The 19020-nt window shown below is 40.5% G+C and overlaps 1 protein-coding gene across 1 annotated transcript in view; it reads left to right on the top strand.

The window, feature by feature from the left end:
- LOC128657136 (oocyte zinc finger protein XlCOF7.1-like) overlaps positions 1-19020 on the top strand; it is a 215722-nt gene that overhangs the window by 174261 nt on the left and 22441 nt on the right. Inside the window, exon 11 of the mRNA XM_053711385.1 lies at positions 13331-13435. Within this exon, the coding sequence (XP_053567360.1) occupies positions 13331-13435 (105 nt within the window). The remainder of the gene's footprint in view (positions 1-13330; positions 13436-19020) is intronic.

Raw genomic sequence — 19020 nt, 5'->3', positions numbered from 1 at the left:
AATAAGCATTTTGCGACCTCGCGAGCCTAATTTTGCCTGTGAAAATTAATGAAAAAGCAGTCAATTTGAAGAAAAGACTATACCCCAGTTAAGAAAAAATAACTTCCTAAATATGTTTTCCAATTTTGAAACTGATAGTCTGCAAAAGGAAATATACATAAACCTGGTTCATGGCAAATATAAGTACAATACATATATTTAAAACTTTATATTAATACATAAAATGCCAAACTATAGCTGAGAGTGTCTTAAGTAATGAAAACATACTTACCGAAAGACACCCATACACATATAGCAGATAGCCAAACCAGTACTGAAAAAGTATCAGTAGAGGTAATGGAATATGAGAGTATATCGTCGATCTGAAAAGGGAGGTAGATGAATCTCTACGACCGATAACAGAGAACCTATGAAAAGATTTACCATAGAATCAATAGGTGATATTCCCTTCACATCCCTCTGACAAACTCTGTACTCTGAGAGGAATCAGGCTTCAAAATGCTGAGAAGCACATATCACAGAAGAAAATCAAGCACAAACTTACTTCACCTCCATAGGGAGGCAAAGTTTGTAAAACTGAATTGTGGGTGTGGTGAGGGGTGTATTTATAGGCATTTTGAGGTTTGGGAAACTTTGCTCCTCCTGGTAGGATTGTATATCCCATACGTCAGTAGCTCATGGACTCTTGCCAATTACATGAAAGAAATAGTGATATTCTGGCCTTTCTTACAAGTAAAGAATATCTGGTAAAAATATAAAATTCTAAAAAATAAAACTGAATGCTTTGTGCACATAAGCAATAAGCCTCATGTTGTATATTAACCACTTAACAACCAAGGACGTACCAGGTATGTCCTACAAAAAACGGTCGTTAATGACCAAGGATGTGCCTGGCTTGTCCTTTGGGGTTTCAAGCGCTGGAAGTGATCAGGATATTGCAGCGATGCCTCGATATTGAGGCATTGTGAAATACCCTTTTTTAAGCAATTGATGCAGAGAGAGCTTCTCTGTGGTCCTCTCTGCATCGGCCTGCGATGGTGCCGATCGTTGGTGACTTGGGAAGGATAGCTGGGAGGAGGGTGGGCGGCCTATTGCTGGAGGTGTTCCGTTTTGCGATGAAGAGATGTCCTGGAGCGTGCATAAGGGGCAGGACTGCGCACGGGAGCGGTTGGGACTGCTACACTGTGGAAAATTTTTAATGAAAGAGTAGGAGGGAGAGGGGGGCTAAGTGTTGGGAAAGGGATCTGGGAGGGGGAGGGTATTGAGGGGGGGGGCAGCTACACTACAGAAAAAAATGGGTTTTCTATTTATTATTTTTTTAAGGGGAAAAAAGCATAAAATTTAGCAAACTGTTTACTGGCAGACAGCTGCCAGTACCCAAGATGGCAGCAAATAGGTAGGAGGGGGGGGGGGAGCTATTTGGGGGAATCAGTGAGGTTGGGTGGTAAAGGGGATCCTACACTGCAGTATATATATTTATTAAAGAAAGCCTTTTATTTTATAACGCTGCAGAATCTGTTGGTGCTCTACAAATAACCAATAATAATAATAATAATTTTAGTACTGGCAGACTTTCCTCCAGTACTTAAGATGGGGGTGACAATTGGGGAGAAGGGGAGGGAAGAGAGCTGTTTGAGAGGGGTCAGGGAGGGATCAGGGTGTGCGATGTGTCAGGTGGGAGGCTGAACAAAGGTGATCCCAGAGAAGCATTTACAACCATTTTTGCCATAACTGCACAAGCTGTTTGTAATTAATTTCAGTGAGAACCTAAAGTTTATGAAAAAGTGAACGATTTTTTTTATTTGATCGCATTTTGCGGTGAAATGGTGGCATGAAATATACCAAAACGGGCCTAGATCAATATATACAGGGATTCCTAACAGATATCAGTGTTACAATGTAACTATCACAAATTTTTGGGGGGAAATGGTTTGGAAATAGCAAAGTGCTACTTGTACTTATTGCCCTATAACTTGAAAGAAATGCAAAGAACATGTAAACATTGGGTATTTCTAAACTCAGGACGAAATTTGGAAGCTGTTTAGCATGGGTGTTTTTTGGGGGTTGTAGATGTGTAACAGATTTTGGGGGTCAGTTAGAAAAAGTGTGTGGGGTTTTTTTGTGGTTTTTTTTCAATTTTTTTCATCATATTTTATAATTTTTTAACAGTAAATTATATGATATGAAAATAATGGTATCTTTAGAAAGTCCATTTAATGGAGAGAAAAACTGTATATAATGTGTGGGTACAGTAAATGAGCTAAACACAAACACCGCAGAAATGTAAAAATAGCCCTGGTCCTTAACGGTAAGAAAATTGAAAAATGGTCTGGTCACTAAGGGGTTAAACAAACTTGACCCTCTGCTGTGGTGTAAGAGCTCTTAGCCTTTTTTAAGGACCAGTTCACTCAGGAGAGAGAAAGTTACTTAGCAGTAATCAGACCTTTATTAAAGGGACAGTATACACTCATTTTTTCTTTGCATAAATGTTTTGTAGATGATCTATTTCTATAGCCCATAACTTTTTTTTTTTTTTTTTTTTTAATGTATAGTTTTGCTCATTTTTAAATATCATTGCTCTGATTTTCAGACTCCTAACCAAGCTTCAAAGTTTTATGAGAATACCGTCAGCTACCTACTCCAGCTTGCTCCTGTTTGTGTAAAGGGTCTTTTCATATGCAGAGGAAGGGGGAGGGGGGGAGTGTCTTATTTCTGTTTTATAGCAAATACCTTAGCCATCATATGCTCACTACCTAGTCTTGTGTATCATGTTTCTGCTGTCAAGCAGGCTGTGAGAATTTGTTTTGTAGCAATTACCTTAGCCATCATATACTCACTACCTAGTCTTGTGTATCATGTTTCTGTTGTCAAGCAGGCTGTGAGAATCTGTTTTGTAGCAAGTACCTTAGCCATCATATGCTCACTACCTAGTGTTGTGTATCATGTTTCTGGTGTCAAGCAGGCTGTGAGAATTTGTTTTGTAGCAAGTACCTTAGCCATCATATGCTCACTACCTAATCTTGTGTATCATGTTTCTGCTGTCAAGCAGGCTGTGAGAATTTGTTTTGTAGCAAGTACCTTAGCCATCATATGCTCACTACCTAGTCTTGTGTATCATGTTTCTGTTGTCAAGCAGGCTGTGAGAATTTGTTTTGTAGCAAGTACCTTAGCCATCATATGCTCACTACCTAGTCTTGTGTATCATGTTTCTGCTGTCAAGCAGGCTGTGAGAATTTGTTTTGTAGCAATTACCTTAGCCATCATATACTCACTACCTAGTCTTGTGTATCATGTTTCTGTTGTCAAGCAGGCTGTGAGAATTTGTTTTGTAGCAAGTACCTTAGCCATCATATGCTCACTACCTAGTCTTGTGTATCATGTTTCTGCTGTCAAGCAGGCTGTGAGAATTTCTGTTTTGTAGCAAGTACCTTAGCCATCATATGCTCACTACCTAGTCTTGTGTATCATGTTTCTGGTGTCAAGCAGGCTGTGAGAATTTGTTTTGTAGCAAGTACCTTAGCCATCATATGCTCACTACCTAGTCTTGTGTATCATGTTTCTGGTGACAAGCAGGCTGTGAGAATTTGTTATGTAGCAAGTACCTTAGCCATCATATGCTCACTACCTAGTCTTGTGTATCATGTTTCTGCTGTCAAGCAGGCTGTGAGAATTTGTTATGTAGCAAGTACCTTAGCCATCATATGCTCACTACCTAGTCTTGTGTATCAGGTTTCTGGTATCAAGCAGGCTATGAGAATCTGTTTTGTAGCAAGTACCTTAGCCATCATATGCTCACTACCTAGTCTTGTGTATCATGTTTCTGCTGTCAAGCAGGCTGTGAGAATCTGTTTTGTAGCAAGTACCTTAGCCATCATATGCTCACTACCTAGTCTTGTGTATCATGTTTCTGCGGTCAAGCAGGCTGTGAGAATCTCTGTTTTGTAGCAATTACCTTAGCCATCATATGCTCACTACCTAGTCGTGTGTATCATGTTTCTGCTGTCAAGCAGGCTGTGAGAATTTGTTTTGTAGCAAGTACCTTAGCCATCATATGCTCACTACCTAGTCTTGTGTATCATGTTTCTGCTGTCAAGCAGGCTGTGAGAATCTCTGTTTTGTAGCAAGTACCTTAGCCATCATATGCTCACTACCTAGTCGTGTGTATCATGTTTCTGCTGTCAAGCAGGCTGTGAGAATTTGTTTTGTAGCAAGTACCTTAGCCATCATATGCTCACTACCTAGTCGTGTGTATCATGTTTCTGCTGTCAAGCAGGCTGTGAGAATTTGTTTTGTAGCAAGTACCTTAGCCATCATATGCTCACTACCTAGTCTTGTGTATCATGTTTCTGCTGTCAAGCAGGCTGTGAGAATTTGTTTTGTAGCAAGTACCTTAGCCATCATATGCTTACTAGCTAGTCTTGTGGATAATGTTTCTGGTGTCAAGCAGGCTGTGAGAATTTTAACTGCAGTGATTTCTCTCCTAGTCTAGCGATATTATTACACAGCCTGTCCCAGTCTCATGAATGTGTGCAGTCAATGTTCTTATTTTTATTACGCATAAGAATTTTTCAAGGTTGTAAAGGGGATTTATGATCACTGTTACACAGCATACTTTGCAGGATGTACAATGCAGCCACTATTTTTCAGCAGGTTTAACAGCAGTACAAAGTTGTCATCCATTCCCCCACTATTGCCCCCCCCCTTCTCAGAGCATTGCAGATTGATAAATATAACGTGCGCACAGGTCATCAGGCACAGCTCATCGGATAAACCTTTTTAGCACCGCTCCAAACTTAGATTAACATAAATCATGCTTCATCTGTCTGTGCTAAGTGAGCTTGTTACAATAGCTCTGACATAAGAGGGAATAACAAGATTGAGGGGCGGCGCATGAGCAATGCGCTAAAGGGAGTAATAACAGACTGGCCGCACGTCAAGAACATATTCTAAGGGGCTTAGGTAGTGTACTTTGTAAACGGACATTAAAAAAAAATGGTAAATTCAGAAAACGATTTACACAGAAAATTCAGCACTACCAAACTTAATTTCCTGCTATTATGTTTCGAAAATTGATTACTTTTTGGGTGAACTGTCCCTTTAAATTAACTGTGGGATTTTTATGTTATTTTGGAAAATTGGCAAGAATTAATATCCTTTTTGGTTTTACCAGTATTGAAGGAACCATGTACTGTAAAATTGGTTTCACATTAAAGTGATGGTAAACTCTATCATTTAACTAAGTGCCATCTGAAAGTAACTGCATAAAAATCACTATTGCCATTTTTTAAAATACCTTCAATTTCTAACTATAAGTCTCCAAATATAGTATTCCCTGCCGCTTAAACACCATCCCCGCTCCATACTTTATTTGTTTTCCTCTGACCGCATCGCTATTGTCCTATTGCAGTCAGTTGACAGACTTTTTATAATTGCCTTAGTTTTCAGCATCAATGCGCATGCACAAAAGTTTGTGTTGCACCATCATTCTAAAATACCCGTCGTCATTATGTGCATTCACGATCCCCACAGACATGTACATTACTTCCATGGGCAGTTTCAGGATTGCTACATTGTAAACACTGAATTTTAGTTTTTGTGATGGTTCAGTGTTTATTTGGATTGCTGCCAGCAGCTTCTTCTCATTGCGCTACTCTGCGGATCAGAGGGGAAGAATGTGAAAGTATTGAAAACCTTCCGTTTTGAACTGGGGGCAGATTTTTTTGGCAATTAGCTAATTTTAATAATCATATTAGCCCAACTTGGTACTACTTGATATAAAAATGTGAATTTACAGTATAGTAATAGTATAGTAATATGATGATCTTTTATTTTATATTACTATAAAACTTTTATACATTTTACACAATTAAATGCTCGTTACATTCGTAGGGGAACTTTACAAGACGATGTAAACCGTGAATCTCGTAATTCACTGTTTACATATAGTATCTCACAAATGTGAGCACACCCCTCACATTTTTGTAAATATTTTATTATATCGTTTTATGTGACAACACTGAAGAAATTACACTTTGCTACAATGTAAAGTAGTGAGTGTACAGCCTGTATAACAGTGTAAATTTGCTGTCCTCTCAAAATAACTAAAAACACAGCCATTAATGTCTAAATCATTGGCAACAAAAGTGAGTACACCCCTAAGTGAAAATGTCCAAATTTGGCCCAATTGGCCATTTTCCCTCCCCGGTGTCATGTGACCCGTTAGTGTTACAAGGTCTCAGGTGTGAATGGGGAGCAGGTGTGTTAAATTTGGTGTTATCATTCTCACACTCTCTCATACTGGTCACTGAAAGTTCAACATGGCACATTATGGCAAAGAACTCTCTGAGGATCTGAAAAAAAGAATTGTTGCTCTACATAAATATGGCCTAGACTATAAGAAAATTGCCAAGACCCTGAAACTGAGATGCAACACTGTGGGCAAGACCATACAGCAGTTTTACAGAACAGGTTCCACTGAGAAAAGGCCTCGCCATGGTCGACCAAAGAAGTTGAGTGCACGTGCTCGGCATCATATCCAGAGGTTGTCTTTGGGAAATAGACGTATGAGTGCTGCCAGCATTGCTGCAGAGGTTGAAAGGGTGGGGGGTCAGCCTGTCAGTGCTCAGACCATATACCGCACACTGCATCAAATTGGTCTGCATGGCTGTTATACCAGAAGGAAGCCTCTTCTAAAGATGATGCACAAGATAGCCCCCAAACAGTTTGCTGAAGACAAGCAGACTAAGGACATGGATTACTGGAACCATGTCCTGTGGTCCGAGGAGACCAAGATAAACTTATTTGGTTCAGATGGTGTCAAGCGTGTGTCGTGGCAACCAGGTGAGGAGTACAAAGACAAGTGTGTCTTGCCTACAGTCAAGCATGGTGGTGGGAGTGTCATGGTCTGGGCCTGCATGAGTGCTGCCAGCACTGGGGAGCTACAGTTCATTGAGGGAACCATGAATGCCAACGTGTACTGTGACATACTCCCTTCAGAGACTGGGCCACAGGGCAGTAGTCCAACATAACAACCCCAAATACACCTCCAAGACAACCACTGCCTTGTAAAGAATCTGAGGGTAAATGTGATGGACTGGCTAAGCATTTCTCCAGACCTAAACCCTATTGAGCATCTGTGGGGCATCCTCAAAGGGAAGGTGGGGGAGTGCAAGGTCTCTAACATCCACCAGCTCTGTGATGTCGTCATGGAGGAGTGGAAGATGACTCCAGTGGCAACTTGTGAAGCTCTGGTGAACTCCATGCCCAAGAGGGTTAAGGCAGTGCTAGAAAATAATGATGGCCACACAAAATATTGGCACTTTGGGTCCAATTTGGACATTTCCACTTAGGGGTGTACTCACTTTTGTTGCCAACGTTTTAGACATTAATGTCTGTGTGTTGAGTTATTTTGAGGGGACACCAAATTTACACTGTTATACAGGCTGTACACTCACTACTTTACATTGTAGCAGTGTCATTTCTTCAGTGTTGTCACATGAAAAGATATAATAAAATATTTACAAAAATGTGAGGGGTGTACTCACTTTTGTGAGATACTGTAAATCTGTGTGAAATATTGAGCATGCGCACAGTAAGGTGATATGGGAGCGTGCATCGATAGCAGGCGGAAGTCTAATTCTTTGGGATAACATCCGCCCTTCCTGTGACGTTAGATAGGTACAACCCTCAGTGAACGTCATTTACTGTACAAAATTTATGAATATTACAATAATAAAACGCAACATTAAAAATAAATAATATGCGATTATGCTGTTTAGGATATGTGCAATCTAAAATGTGAATGCTGTATACACTACATTTGGCATCACTTTAATGTGTTCCCAATTACATATTATAGTGGCAGCTGAGTTTAAAGTGTATGGAAACATGTTCATTTAGTTTTTTTATATATATGAAATAGCTATTTTTGCTGATTAAATCCTCAAACTATTTTTCTCAAGAGTAAACCTATATAAATGGACTGAGCCTGCAGAAATAGCAGACCCTTATAATCTTATCTTTCTCTCTATACAATAATGCTTACTTATCTATCTGTCTTTACTCAATGGCCAGGAGAGACTGCAATTGAAAAGGCCATTTTCTCTTGTTAAGTGTATCCAGTCCACGGATCATCCATTACTTATGGAATATATTCTCCTTCCCAACAGGAAGTTGCAAGAGTCCACCCACAGCAAAGCTGCTATATAGCTCCTCCCCTAACTGCCATATTCAGTCATTCTCTTGCAAGCCTCAACATAGATAGGAGGTCGTGAGAGTCTGTGGTGCTTTATACTTAGTTTATTCTTCAATCAAAAGTTTGTTATTTTTAAATGGCACCGGAGTGTGCTGTTTATCTCAGGCAGTATTTGGAAGAAGAATCTGCCTGCGTTTTTCTATGATCTTAGCAGACGTAACTAAGATCCTTTTGCTGTTCTCACACATTCTGAGGAGTGAGGTACTTCAGAGGGGGAATGGCGTGCATGTTTTCCTGCAGATAAGGTATGTGCAGTAAAATATTTTTCTAGGAATGGAATTGACTAAGAAAATACTGCTGATACCGAAGTAATGTAAGTAAAGCCTTAAATGCAGCGATAGCGACTGGTATCAGGCTTGTTAATAGAGATACATGCTCTTATAAAAATGTGTTTTAAAACGTTTACTGGCATGTTTAATCGTTTTTTAACGAACATTGGTGATAACACTGTAATGTTGGTATAGCCTTAAATGCAGTAAAAGCGACTGGTATCAGGCTTATTAATAGAGATACATACTCTTGTAAAAATGTGTTTTAAAACGTTTACTGGCATGTTTAATCGTTTTTTAACATATGTTTGGTGATAAAACTTATTGGGGCCTAAGTTTTTTCCACATGGCTGGCTTAAATTTTGCATAGAAACAGTTAACTGAAGCTTCCCACTGTTGTAATATGAGTGGGAGGGGCCTAATTTAGCGCTTTTTTGCGCAGTTAAAATTACAAAATGAATCATCTAGATTCCCTCAGCAGTCCCATGAATACTACAGGACATTTCTAAAGGGCTAAAAAGACTTCCAAAATCGTTTATAGGGAAGGTAATCCACAGCTCTGCTGTGGCAGTTTTGTTGTGTCTGTTTTTAAAAACGTCTATGTCGTTTTTTTTTATCTGTTTTTTTGCATTAAGGGGTTAATCATCCATTTGCAAGTGGGTGCAATGCTCTGTTACCTTATTACATGTACTGTAAAAATGTCGTTTGTTTTACTGCCTTTTTTCACTGTTTTTCAAATTTTGACAAAATTTGTTTCTCTTAAAGGCACAGTAACGTTTTATATATTTGCTTGTTAACTTGATTTAAAGTGTTTTCCAAGCTTACTAGTCTCATTATTAGTCTGTTCTAACATGTCTGACATAGAGGAAGCTCTGTGTTCATTATGTTTTAAAGCCATGGTGGAACCCCATCTTAGAATGTGTACCAGATGTACTGATTTCATGTTAAACAATAAAGATCATTTTTTGTTTTTAAAAACATTATCACCAGAGGATTCTGTCGTGGGGGTAGTTATGCCGACTAACTCTCCCCACGTGTCAGACCTTTTGACTCCCGCTTTAGGGACTCACGCTCAAATGGCGCCAAGTACATCAAGGGCACCCATAGCGTTTATTTTACCAGGGGACTCTGTCGAGGGGAAAGTTATGCCGACTAACTCTCCCCACGTGTCAGACCCTTCGACTCCCGCTTCAGGGACTCACGCTCAAATGGCGCCAAGTACATCAAGGGCGCCCATAGCGTTTATTTTACAAGACATGACAAAGGTGGTGAATAATACTCTGGCAGCAGTATTAGTCAGACTACCTGAAATTAAAGGAAAGCAGATAGCTCTGGGGGTAGATACAGAGCATACAGACGCTTTAAGAACCATGTATGATACTACCTCACAATATGCTTAGTCTGTGGGTGATTTTTTTTTTTTTTTTTGACTCAGGGAAGATGATTAACCTGATTCTGATATTTCTACATTTAAAATTTATGCTTGAGAACCTCCACTTGTTGCTCAGGGAGGCTTTGGCTGCTCTGAATGAATGTGTACAATCGCAGGGCCAGAGAAATTGTGTAGACTGGATAAATAATATGCAGTGCCGGTGTGCACTGATGTTTTTCCAATACCTAAAGAGGTTTACTACAAATTTTTTAATAAGGAATGGGATAGACCAGGTGTGCTGTTCTCTTCCCCTCCTATTTTTTTTTAGAAGAATGTTTTCTAATAGTTACCACCACACGGGACTTCTGGCAGACAGTTCCTAAGGTGGAGAGAAGAGTTTCTACTCTAGCTAAGCATACCACTACCTCTGGCGAGGACAGTTGTGCTTTTTAGATCCAATGGATAAAAAATGTTTATTCAACAGGTTTGCCTTTCTAGACAGGCATTACCAGTTTGTAGATCTTTCCTTTGGGATATCTACAGCCCCAATAATATTTATGGAGGTTCTGGGGTCGCTTTGGCGGTCCTTAGGCCGCGGGGCATAGAAGTGGCCCCTTATTTAGACGACATCCTGATACAGGCGTCAAACATCCAAATTGCCAAGTCTCATACGGACGTAGTACTGGCATTTCTGAGATCACATGGGTGGAAAGTGAACAAGGAAAGAGTTCTCTATCCCCAATCTCAAGGGTTTCCCTCCTAGGGACTCTGATAGATTCTGTAGAAATGAAAATTTACCTGACGGAGTCCAGGTTGTCAAAGTTTCTAAATTTCTGCCGTGTTTTTTCATTCCATCCGCGTCCTTCGGTGGCTCAGTACATGAATGAAATCGGCTTAATGGTAGCGGCAAGGGACATAGTACCGTTTGCACGTCTACATTTCAGACCGCTGCAACTATGCATGCTCAGTCAGAGGAACGGGGATTACACAGATTTGTCCCCCTGTTAAACCTGGACCAAGAGACCAGAGATTCTCTTCTCTGGTGACTATGTCGGGTCCATCTGTCCAAGGGTATAACCTCCCGCAGGTCAGATGGGACAATTGTTACAATAGATGCCAGCCTTTTAGGTTGGGATGAAGTCTGGAACTCCCTGAAGGCTCAGGGATAGGGGACTTAGGAGGAGACCCTCCTTCTAATAAATATTCTGGAATTGGGAGTGATATTCCATGCTCTTCAGACTTGGCCTCAGTTAGCAACTCTGAGGTACATCATTCTCAGTCGGACAATATACACGACTGTGGCTTACATCAGCCATCAAGGGGGAACAGAAGTTCCCTAGCGATGTTAGAAGTCTTACAATAATTCACTGGACAGAGACTCACTCTTGTCTATCAGCTATCCATATCCCAGGTGTTGAGAACTGGGAGGTGGATTTTCTAAGTCGTCAGACTTTTCTTCCGGGGGAGTGGGATTTCCTCCGGAGGTCAAGACCAAGCAGGAGAGGGCTTTGGTGTTTTTGACAGCGCCTGCGTAGCCACGCAGGACCTGGTATGCAGATCTGGTGGACATGTCATCCTTTCCATCACGGTCTCTGCTTCTGAGACAGGTCCCTCTACCTCAGGGTCCTTTCAACCATCTAAATAGAATCAATCTGAGTTGGACTGCCTGGAGACTGAACGCTTGATGTTATCAAAGCATGGCTTCTCCGAGTCAGTCATTGATACCTTAATACAGACATGAAAGCCTGTCTCTAGGAAAATTGAACATAGATATGGTGTAAATATCTGATTTTTATGAATCCAAGGGTTACTCATGGAGTAAAGTCTGGATTCCCAGGTTATTATCTTTTCTCCAAGATGTTTTTGAGAAAAGGGTTGTCAGCTAATTCCTTAAAAGGGACAGATTTTTACTCTGTCTATTTCTTTGCACAAGCGTCTGGCAGGTTTTCTAGACGTTCAGGCATTTGGTCAGGCTTTGGTTAGATCCAAGCCTGTGTTTAAACCTGTTGCTCCGCCATGGAGCTTAAACCTGGTTCTTAAGGTTCTTCAGGAAGTTCCGTTTGAACCTTTTTTGTTCCATAGATATCAATCTTTATCTTGGAAAGTTCTTTTTGGGTAGCTATTTCCTCGACTCGTAGAGTCTCCAAGTTATCTGTGTTACAATGTGATTCTCCTTATCTGGTCCTTCGTACGGATAAGGTAGTCCTGCGTACCAACCTGGGTTTTTTCCTAAGGTGGTATCTAACAAGAACATCACTCAAGAGATAGTTGTTCCATGCTTGTATCCTAATCCTTCCTCAAAGAAGGAACGTCTATTACACAATATTGGACGTGGTTTGTGCTTTAAAGTTTTACTTACAAGCTACTACAGTTTTCATCAAACGTTCACCTTGTTTGTTGTCTATTCTGGACAGAGGAGAGGTCAAAAGACTTCAGCAGCCTCTCTGTCTTTTTGGTTAAAAAGCATAATTCATTTAGCTTATGAGACTGCTGGTCAGCAGCCTCCTGAAGGGATTACAGCTCATTCTACTAGAGCTGTGGTTTTCACTTGGGCCTTTTTTAAATGTGGCTTTTGTTGAACAGATTTACAAGACGGAGTCTTGGTCTGCGCTTCATACTTTTTCAAATTTAACAAATTTGATACCTTGCTTCTTCGGAGGCTATATTTGGGAGAAAGGTTTTTTTTTTACAGGCAGTGGTAACTTCCGTTTAAGTACCTGCCTTGTCCCTCCCATCATCCGTGTACTTTAGCTTTGGTATTGGTATTCCATAAGTAATGGATGATCCGTGGACTGGATACACTTAACAAGAGAAAACATAATTTATGCTTACCTGATAAATTTATTTATCTTGTAGTGTATCCAGTCCACGGCCCGCCCTGTCAATTTAAGGCAGGTAATTTTTTTCATTTGATCTACAGTCACCACTGCACCCTATGGTTTCCTTTCTCTGCATGTTTTCGGTCGAATGACTGAATATGGCAGTTAGGGGAGGAGCTATATAGCAGCTTTGCTGTGGGTGGACTCTTGCAACTTCTTGTTGGGAAGGAGAATATATTCCATAAGTAATGGATGATCCGTGGACTGGATACACTACAAGAGAAATAAATTTATCAGGTAAGCATAAATTATGTTATTGTTGCATATCTCTTCCATACCCTACTGGGAACTTTATTGCTGCTTGCTGACTCTTGTTTACATAGAGAATACCAAAGTATTCATATTTTCAGTATAGGTGGTGATTTCAACAGACAAAATCAACTCATTTAAATGACAAAATAAAGATAAAGTAGTTGTTTATTCACAATTTGTTATACTTCAGTGTCTAATGCAGATCATAGGGAGCATATTAAAATGGAGCACAATTACTGCACAATGTCCATTTAAACCTACAGAAGAGACTAAAGAGTGATTATTTATTCTTTTTTTTCCCCAGATGAAAACGATGCTAAGATTTCATGTAACATGGAACAAACAGAGGATCAGTTGCTAAGAAATGTTGAACCATCAGAGCAGGAAATTTGTGGCAATATAAGTGCAGGTGAGTGGGTGAGTGTGAGATGTCTAAGGGACGCAGGGTGTAGGTGAGTGTACGTGTTTGACATATCTGTGGGATGCAGGGTACAGGTATGTGTGTGCTATGTCTGGGAAGTAGGGCACAGGTGAGTGTATGTGTGACATGTCTGAGGAAAGCAAAGCACGTGAGAGTGTATGTGTGTGGCATGTCTGTGGGAAGCAGGGCACATGTGATTGTATGTGTGTGATATGTCTAAGGGATGCAGGGCATAGGTGAGTGTATATTGGTGACACGTGAGAGGGACACAGGGAATAGGTTAGTGTAAGTGTGTGATATGTCTAAGGGATGCAGGGCATAGGTGAGTGTATATTGGTGACACGTGAGAGGGACACAGGGAACAGGTTAGTGTAAGTGTGTGACATGTCTGTGGAAAACAGGGCACAGGTGAGTGTACATGTGTCTTCCCTTTGTAAAGTAGGGCACAGGTGAGTGTGCGTGTGTGACATGTCTGTGGAAAGGAGGGGATAGGTGAGCGTACGTATATGACATACCTAAGGAAAGCAGTTTAAATGTGTGACACTTGAGAGGGATGTAGGACAAAGTGAGTGTTTGTGTGTCATGTCTGTGGGGAAACAGGGCACAGATAGTGTATGTGTGCCACATGGGAGGGTTTCAGGGCAGAGGTTAGTGTACATGTGAGATGTGTGTGCTGGAAATAGGACACAGGTGAGTGTACATGTCTGATGTGCATGTTCACTAATAAAGTTGATTTTACATATTATATATTACTTTTTATATAAAATGATATTCTGGTCTTCATTACAAGTAAAGAATATATGGCATAAATGCAACATTCTAAAAAAATATAAAACTGATTCAAGGAACACTAGTCAAAATAAACTTTTATGATTCAGAAAGAACTTTCCAATTTACTTCCAACTGTATCAAATTTTGCATTCTTTTTATATACACAATTTCTGGGGAACAAGCTCTTATTGAACATGTGCACAACCTCACAGGGTATAAATATACTAGTCTGTGATTTGCTGATGTCTGTCACATGATACAGGGAGCGGAAAAAGAGAAAAAATACATTTGAAATTAAGAGTAAGTGTTATTGCATTGTCTTTTTATTATGCATTTGTTAATTATGTAATTGTACTGTATTAAGTGGTCCTTTTATTTGCATATTAACCCTTTCTTTCATGTAATTGGCAAGAGTCCATGAGCTAGTGACGTGTGGGATATACAATCCTACCAGGAGGGGCAAAGTTTTCCAAACCTCAAAATGCCTATAAATACACCCCTCACCACACCCACAATTCAGTTTTACAAACTTTGCCTCCTATGGAGGTGGTGAAGTAAGTTTGTGCTAGATTTCTACGTTGATATGCGCTTCTCAGCATTGTTGAAGCCCGATTCCTCTGAGTACAGCGAATGTCAGAGGGGCGTGAAGGGAGTATCACTTATTGAATACGATGATTTCCCTAACGGGGGTCTATTTCATAGGTTCTCTGTTATCGGTCGTAGAGATTCATCTCCTACCTCCCTTTTCAGATCGACGATATACTCTCAATTTACCATTACCTCTACTGATAACTGTTTCAGTACTGGTTTGGCTATCTGCTATATGTGGATGGGTGTCTTTTGGTAAGTATGTTTTTTATTACTTAAGACACCTCAGCTATGGTTTGGCACTTTATGCATTTATATAAAGTTCTAAATATATGTATTGTACTTATATTTGCCATGAGTCAGGTTCATGTATTTCCTTCTGCAGACTGTCAGTTTCATATTTGGGAAATATAAACATCTTTTAAAGAAATTTTTTTCTTACCTGGGGTTTAGTCTTTTTTTCAATTGACTACTTCTTGCAAATTGCGGGCGGCATTAGGCCCGAGGGTGCGTCAAATGCTAAACTTTATTGCGTCATTTTTTGTGCGAAAATATTTTTGGCACGGAAAAATACGTCTATGACGCAACTTCGTAATTTCCGGCGTCATACTTGACGCCGAAACCTTTCATACGGTTGCGTCATTAGTGACGCGAGTGTGTCATTTCCGGTTATTTTTGGCGCCAAAAAAGTTTATGTTACGTTGTGCGTCATACTTGGCGCCAAACTTTTTCATTATTTTCATACCCCATTGATGTTTGCCTCTTGCTTTTTTCTCTATCAGAGGCCTATGCTATTTGCATTTTTTCCCATTCCTGAAACTGTCATATAAGGAAATAGATAATTTCTCTTGTTAAGTGTATCCAGTCCACGGATCATCCATTACTTATGGGATATTAACTCCTCCCCAACAGGAAGTGCAAGAGGATTCACCCAGCAGAGCTGCTATATAGCTCCTCCCCTAACTGCCATTACCAGTCATTCTCTTGCACCCAACGACTAGATAGGATGTGTGAGAGGACTATGGTGATTATATTTAGTTTTATACCTTCAATCAAAAGTTTGTTATTTTATAATAGCACCGGAGTGTGTTATTCCTTCTCTGGTAGAATTTGAAGAAGAATCTACCTGAGTTTTTACTATGATTTTAGCCGGCGTAGTTAAGATCATATTGCTGTTTCTCGGCCATCTGAGGAGAGGTAAACTTCAGATCAGGGGACAGCGGGCAGATTAATCTGCAAAGAGGTATGTAGCAGCTTATTATTTTCTGACAATGGAATTGATGAGAAAATTCTGCCATACCGATATAATGTAAACTCAGCCTTAAATGCAGTAGAAGCATCTGGTATCAGGCTGTCATGTATGTATATTTTACACTTCAGTATTCTGGGGAATGGTACTTCACTGGAATTATACTGTGTGCATAAGACTTTAGCCTAATTTGCAGGGACTGGCAACAGGCTCTTTAATAACACTTAATTTATGTTAAACGTTTTTTGCTGGCATGTAAAATCGTTTCATTTTCTGAGGTACTGGGTGAATAAAATGTTTTGGGCATTATTTTTTCCACTTGGCAGTTGTTTTATTTAATTTATGACAGTTTACTGATCTCTCTCACTGTTGTGTGTGAGGGGGAGGTCAAAAAATTCAGTCAGAAGCTCATTGTATTTCCTGCATGATCCGGTTCATCTCTACAGAACTCAGGGGTCTTCAAAACTTGTTTTGAGGGAGGTAATCATTCACAGCAGAGCTGTGAGATTGTAGTTGACTGTGATAAAAAACGTTTATTTCTGTAACTTTTTTTTCTGCTATCAGGGTTAGTTATCCTTCGCTAATGGGAACAAGCCTTTGCTAAAATTGTGTTTTTTACAAAGATTTGATGCTATAACCTTTCAGTTTATTAACTTTCAACTGTCATAACTCTTTCTGTGCTTCTTATAGGCACAGTACGTTTTCATATTATAGTAAATTACTTGAAAAGTATTTCCAAGTTGCTAGTTTATTTGCTAGTGTGTTAAACATGTCTGATTCAGAGGAAGACATCTGTGCTATATGTGCTAATGCCAAAGTGGAGCCCAATAGAAATTTATGTACTAACTGTATTGATGCTACTTTAAATAAAAGTCAATCTGTACAAATTGAGCACATTTCACCAAACAACGAGGGGAGAGTTATGCCGACTAACTCGCCTCACGTGTCAGTACCTGCATCTCCCGCTCGGGGGGGTGCGTGATATTGTGGCGCCGAGTACATCTGGGCGGCCATTACAAATCACATTACAGGATATGGCTACTGTTATGACTGAAGTTTTGGCTAAATTACCAGAACTAAGAGGTAAGCGTGATCACTCTGGGGTGAGAACAGAGTGCGCTGATAATGTTAGGGCCATGTCAGATACTGCGTCACAACTTGCAGAACATGAGGACGGAGAGCTTCATTCTGCGGCTGACGGTTCTGATCCAAACAGATTGGATTCAGATATTTCAAATTTTAAATTTAAGCTGGAAAACCTCCGTGTATTACTAGGGGAGGTGTTAGCGGCTCTGAATGATTGTAACACAGTTGCAATACCAGAAAAAATGTGTAGGTTGGATAAATATTTTGCGGTACCGTCGAGTACTGACGTTTTTCCTATACCTAAGAGACTTACTGAAATTGTTACTAAGGAGTGGGATAGACCCGGTGTGCCGTTCTCACCCCCTCCGATATTTAGAAAGATGTTTCCAATAGACACCACCACACGGGACTTATGGCAAACGATCCCTAAGGTGGAGGGAGCAGTTTCTACTTTAGCTAAGCGTACCACTATCCCGGTGGAGGATAGCTGTGCCTTTTCAGATCCAATGGATAAAAAGTTAGAGGGTTACCTTAAGAAAATGTTTGTTCAACAAGGTTTTATATTGTAACCCCTTGCATGCATTGCACCTGTCACGGCTGCAGCAGCATTTTGGTTTGAGTCTCTGGAAGGGACACTTGAATCAGCTCCATTAGATGAGATTACACACAGTCTTAAAGCTCTTAAGTTAGCTAACTCATTTATTTCAGATGCCGTAGTACATTTAACTAAGCTTACGGCTAAGAATTCCGGATTCGCCATTCAGGCGCGCAGAGCACTGTGGCTAAAATCCTGGTCAGCTGACGTTACTTCTAAGTCTAAATTTCTTAATATACCTTTCAAAGGGCAGACCTTATTCGGGCCCGGATTGAAAGAAATTATCGCTGACATTACAGGAGGTAAAGGCCATGCCCTGCCTCAAGACAGAGCCAAACCTAAGGCTAGACAATCTAATTTTCGTTCCTTTCGGAATTTCAAAGCAGGAGCAGCATCAACTTCCTCTGCTCCAAAACAAGAAGGATCTGTTGCTCGCTACAGACAAGGCTGGAGACCTAACCAGTCCTGGAACAAGGGCAAGCAGGCCAGGAAACCTGCTGGTGCCCCTAAAACAGCATGAATTGAGGGCCCCCGATCCGGGAACGGATCTAGTGGGGGGCAGACTTTCTCTCTTCGCCCAGGCTTGGGCAAGAGATGTCCAGGATCCCTGGGCGCTAGAGATAATATCTCAGGGATACCTTCTGGACTTCAAATACTCTCCCCCAAGAGAGAGATTTCATCTGTCAAGGTTGTCAACAAACCAAATAAAGAAAGAGGCGTTTCTACGCTGCGTACAAGAGCTTTTATTAATGGGAGTAATCCATCCAGTTCCACGGTCGGAACAGGGACAAGGGTTTTACTCAAATCTGTTTGTGGTTCCCAAAAAAGAGGGAACTTTCAGGCCAATCCTGGATTTAAAGATCCTAAACAAATTCCTAAGAGTTCCATCGTTCAAAATGGAGACTATTCGGACAATTTTACCCATGATCCAAAAGGGTCAGTACATGACCACAGTGGATTTAAAGGATGCTTACCTTCTCATACCGATTCACAAAGATCATTACCGGTATCTAAGGTTTGCCTTTCTAGACAGGCATTACCAGTTTGTAGCTCTTCCATTCGGATTGGCTACGGCTCCGAGAATCTTCACAAAGGTTCTGGGTGCTCTTCTGGCGGTACTAAGACCGCGAGGAATTGCGATAGCTCCGTACCTAGACGACATTCTGATACAAGCTTCAAGCTTTCAAACTGCCAAGTCTCATACAGAGTTAGTACTGGCATTTCTAAGGTCGCATGGATGGAAGGTGAACGAAAAGAAGAGTTCTCTCTTTCCACTCACAAGAG

The sequence above is a fragment of the Bombina bombina genome, chromosome 4, assembly GCF_027579735.1.
Source record: "Bombina bombina isolate aBomBom1 chromosome 4, aBomBom1.pri, whole genome shotgun sequence".
Lineage (NCBI taxonomy): Eukaryota > Metazoa > Chordata > Amphibia > Anura > Bombinatoridae > Bombina > Bombina bombina.
The sequence above is the reverse complement of the archived record's forward strand: the minus strand, read 5'-3'. Positions and strand labels throughout refer to the sequence as shown.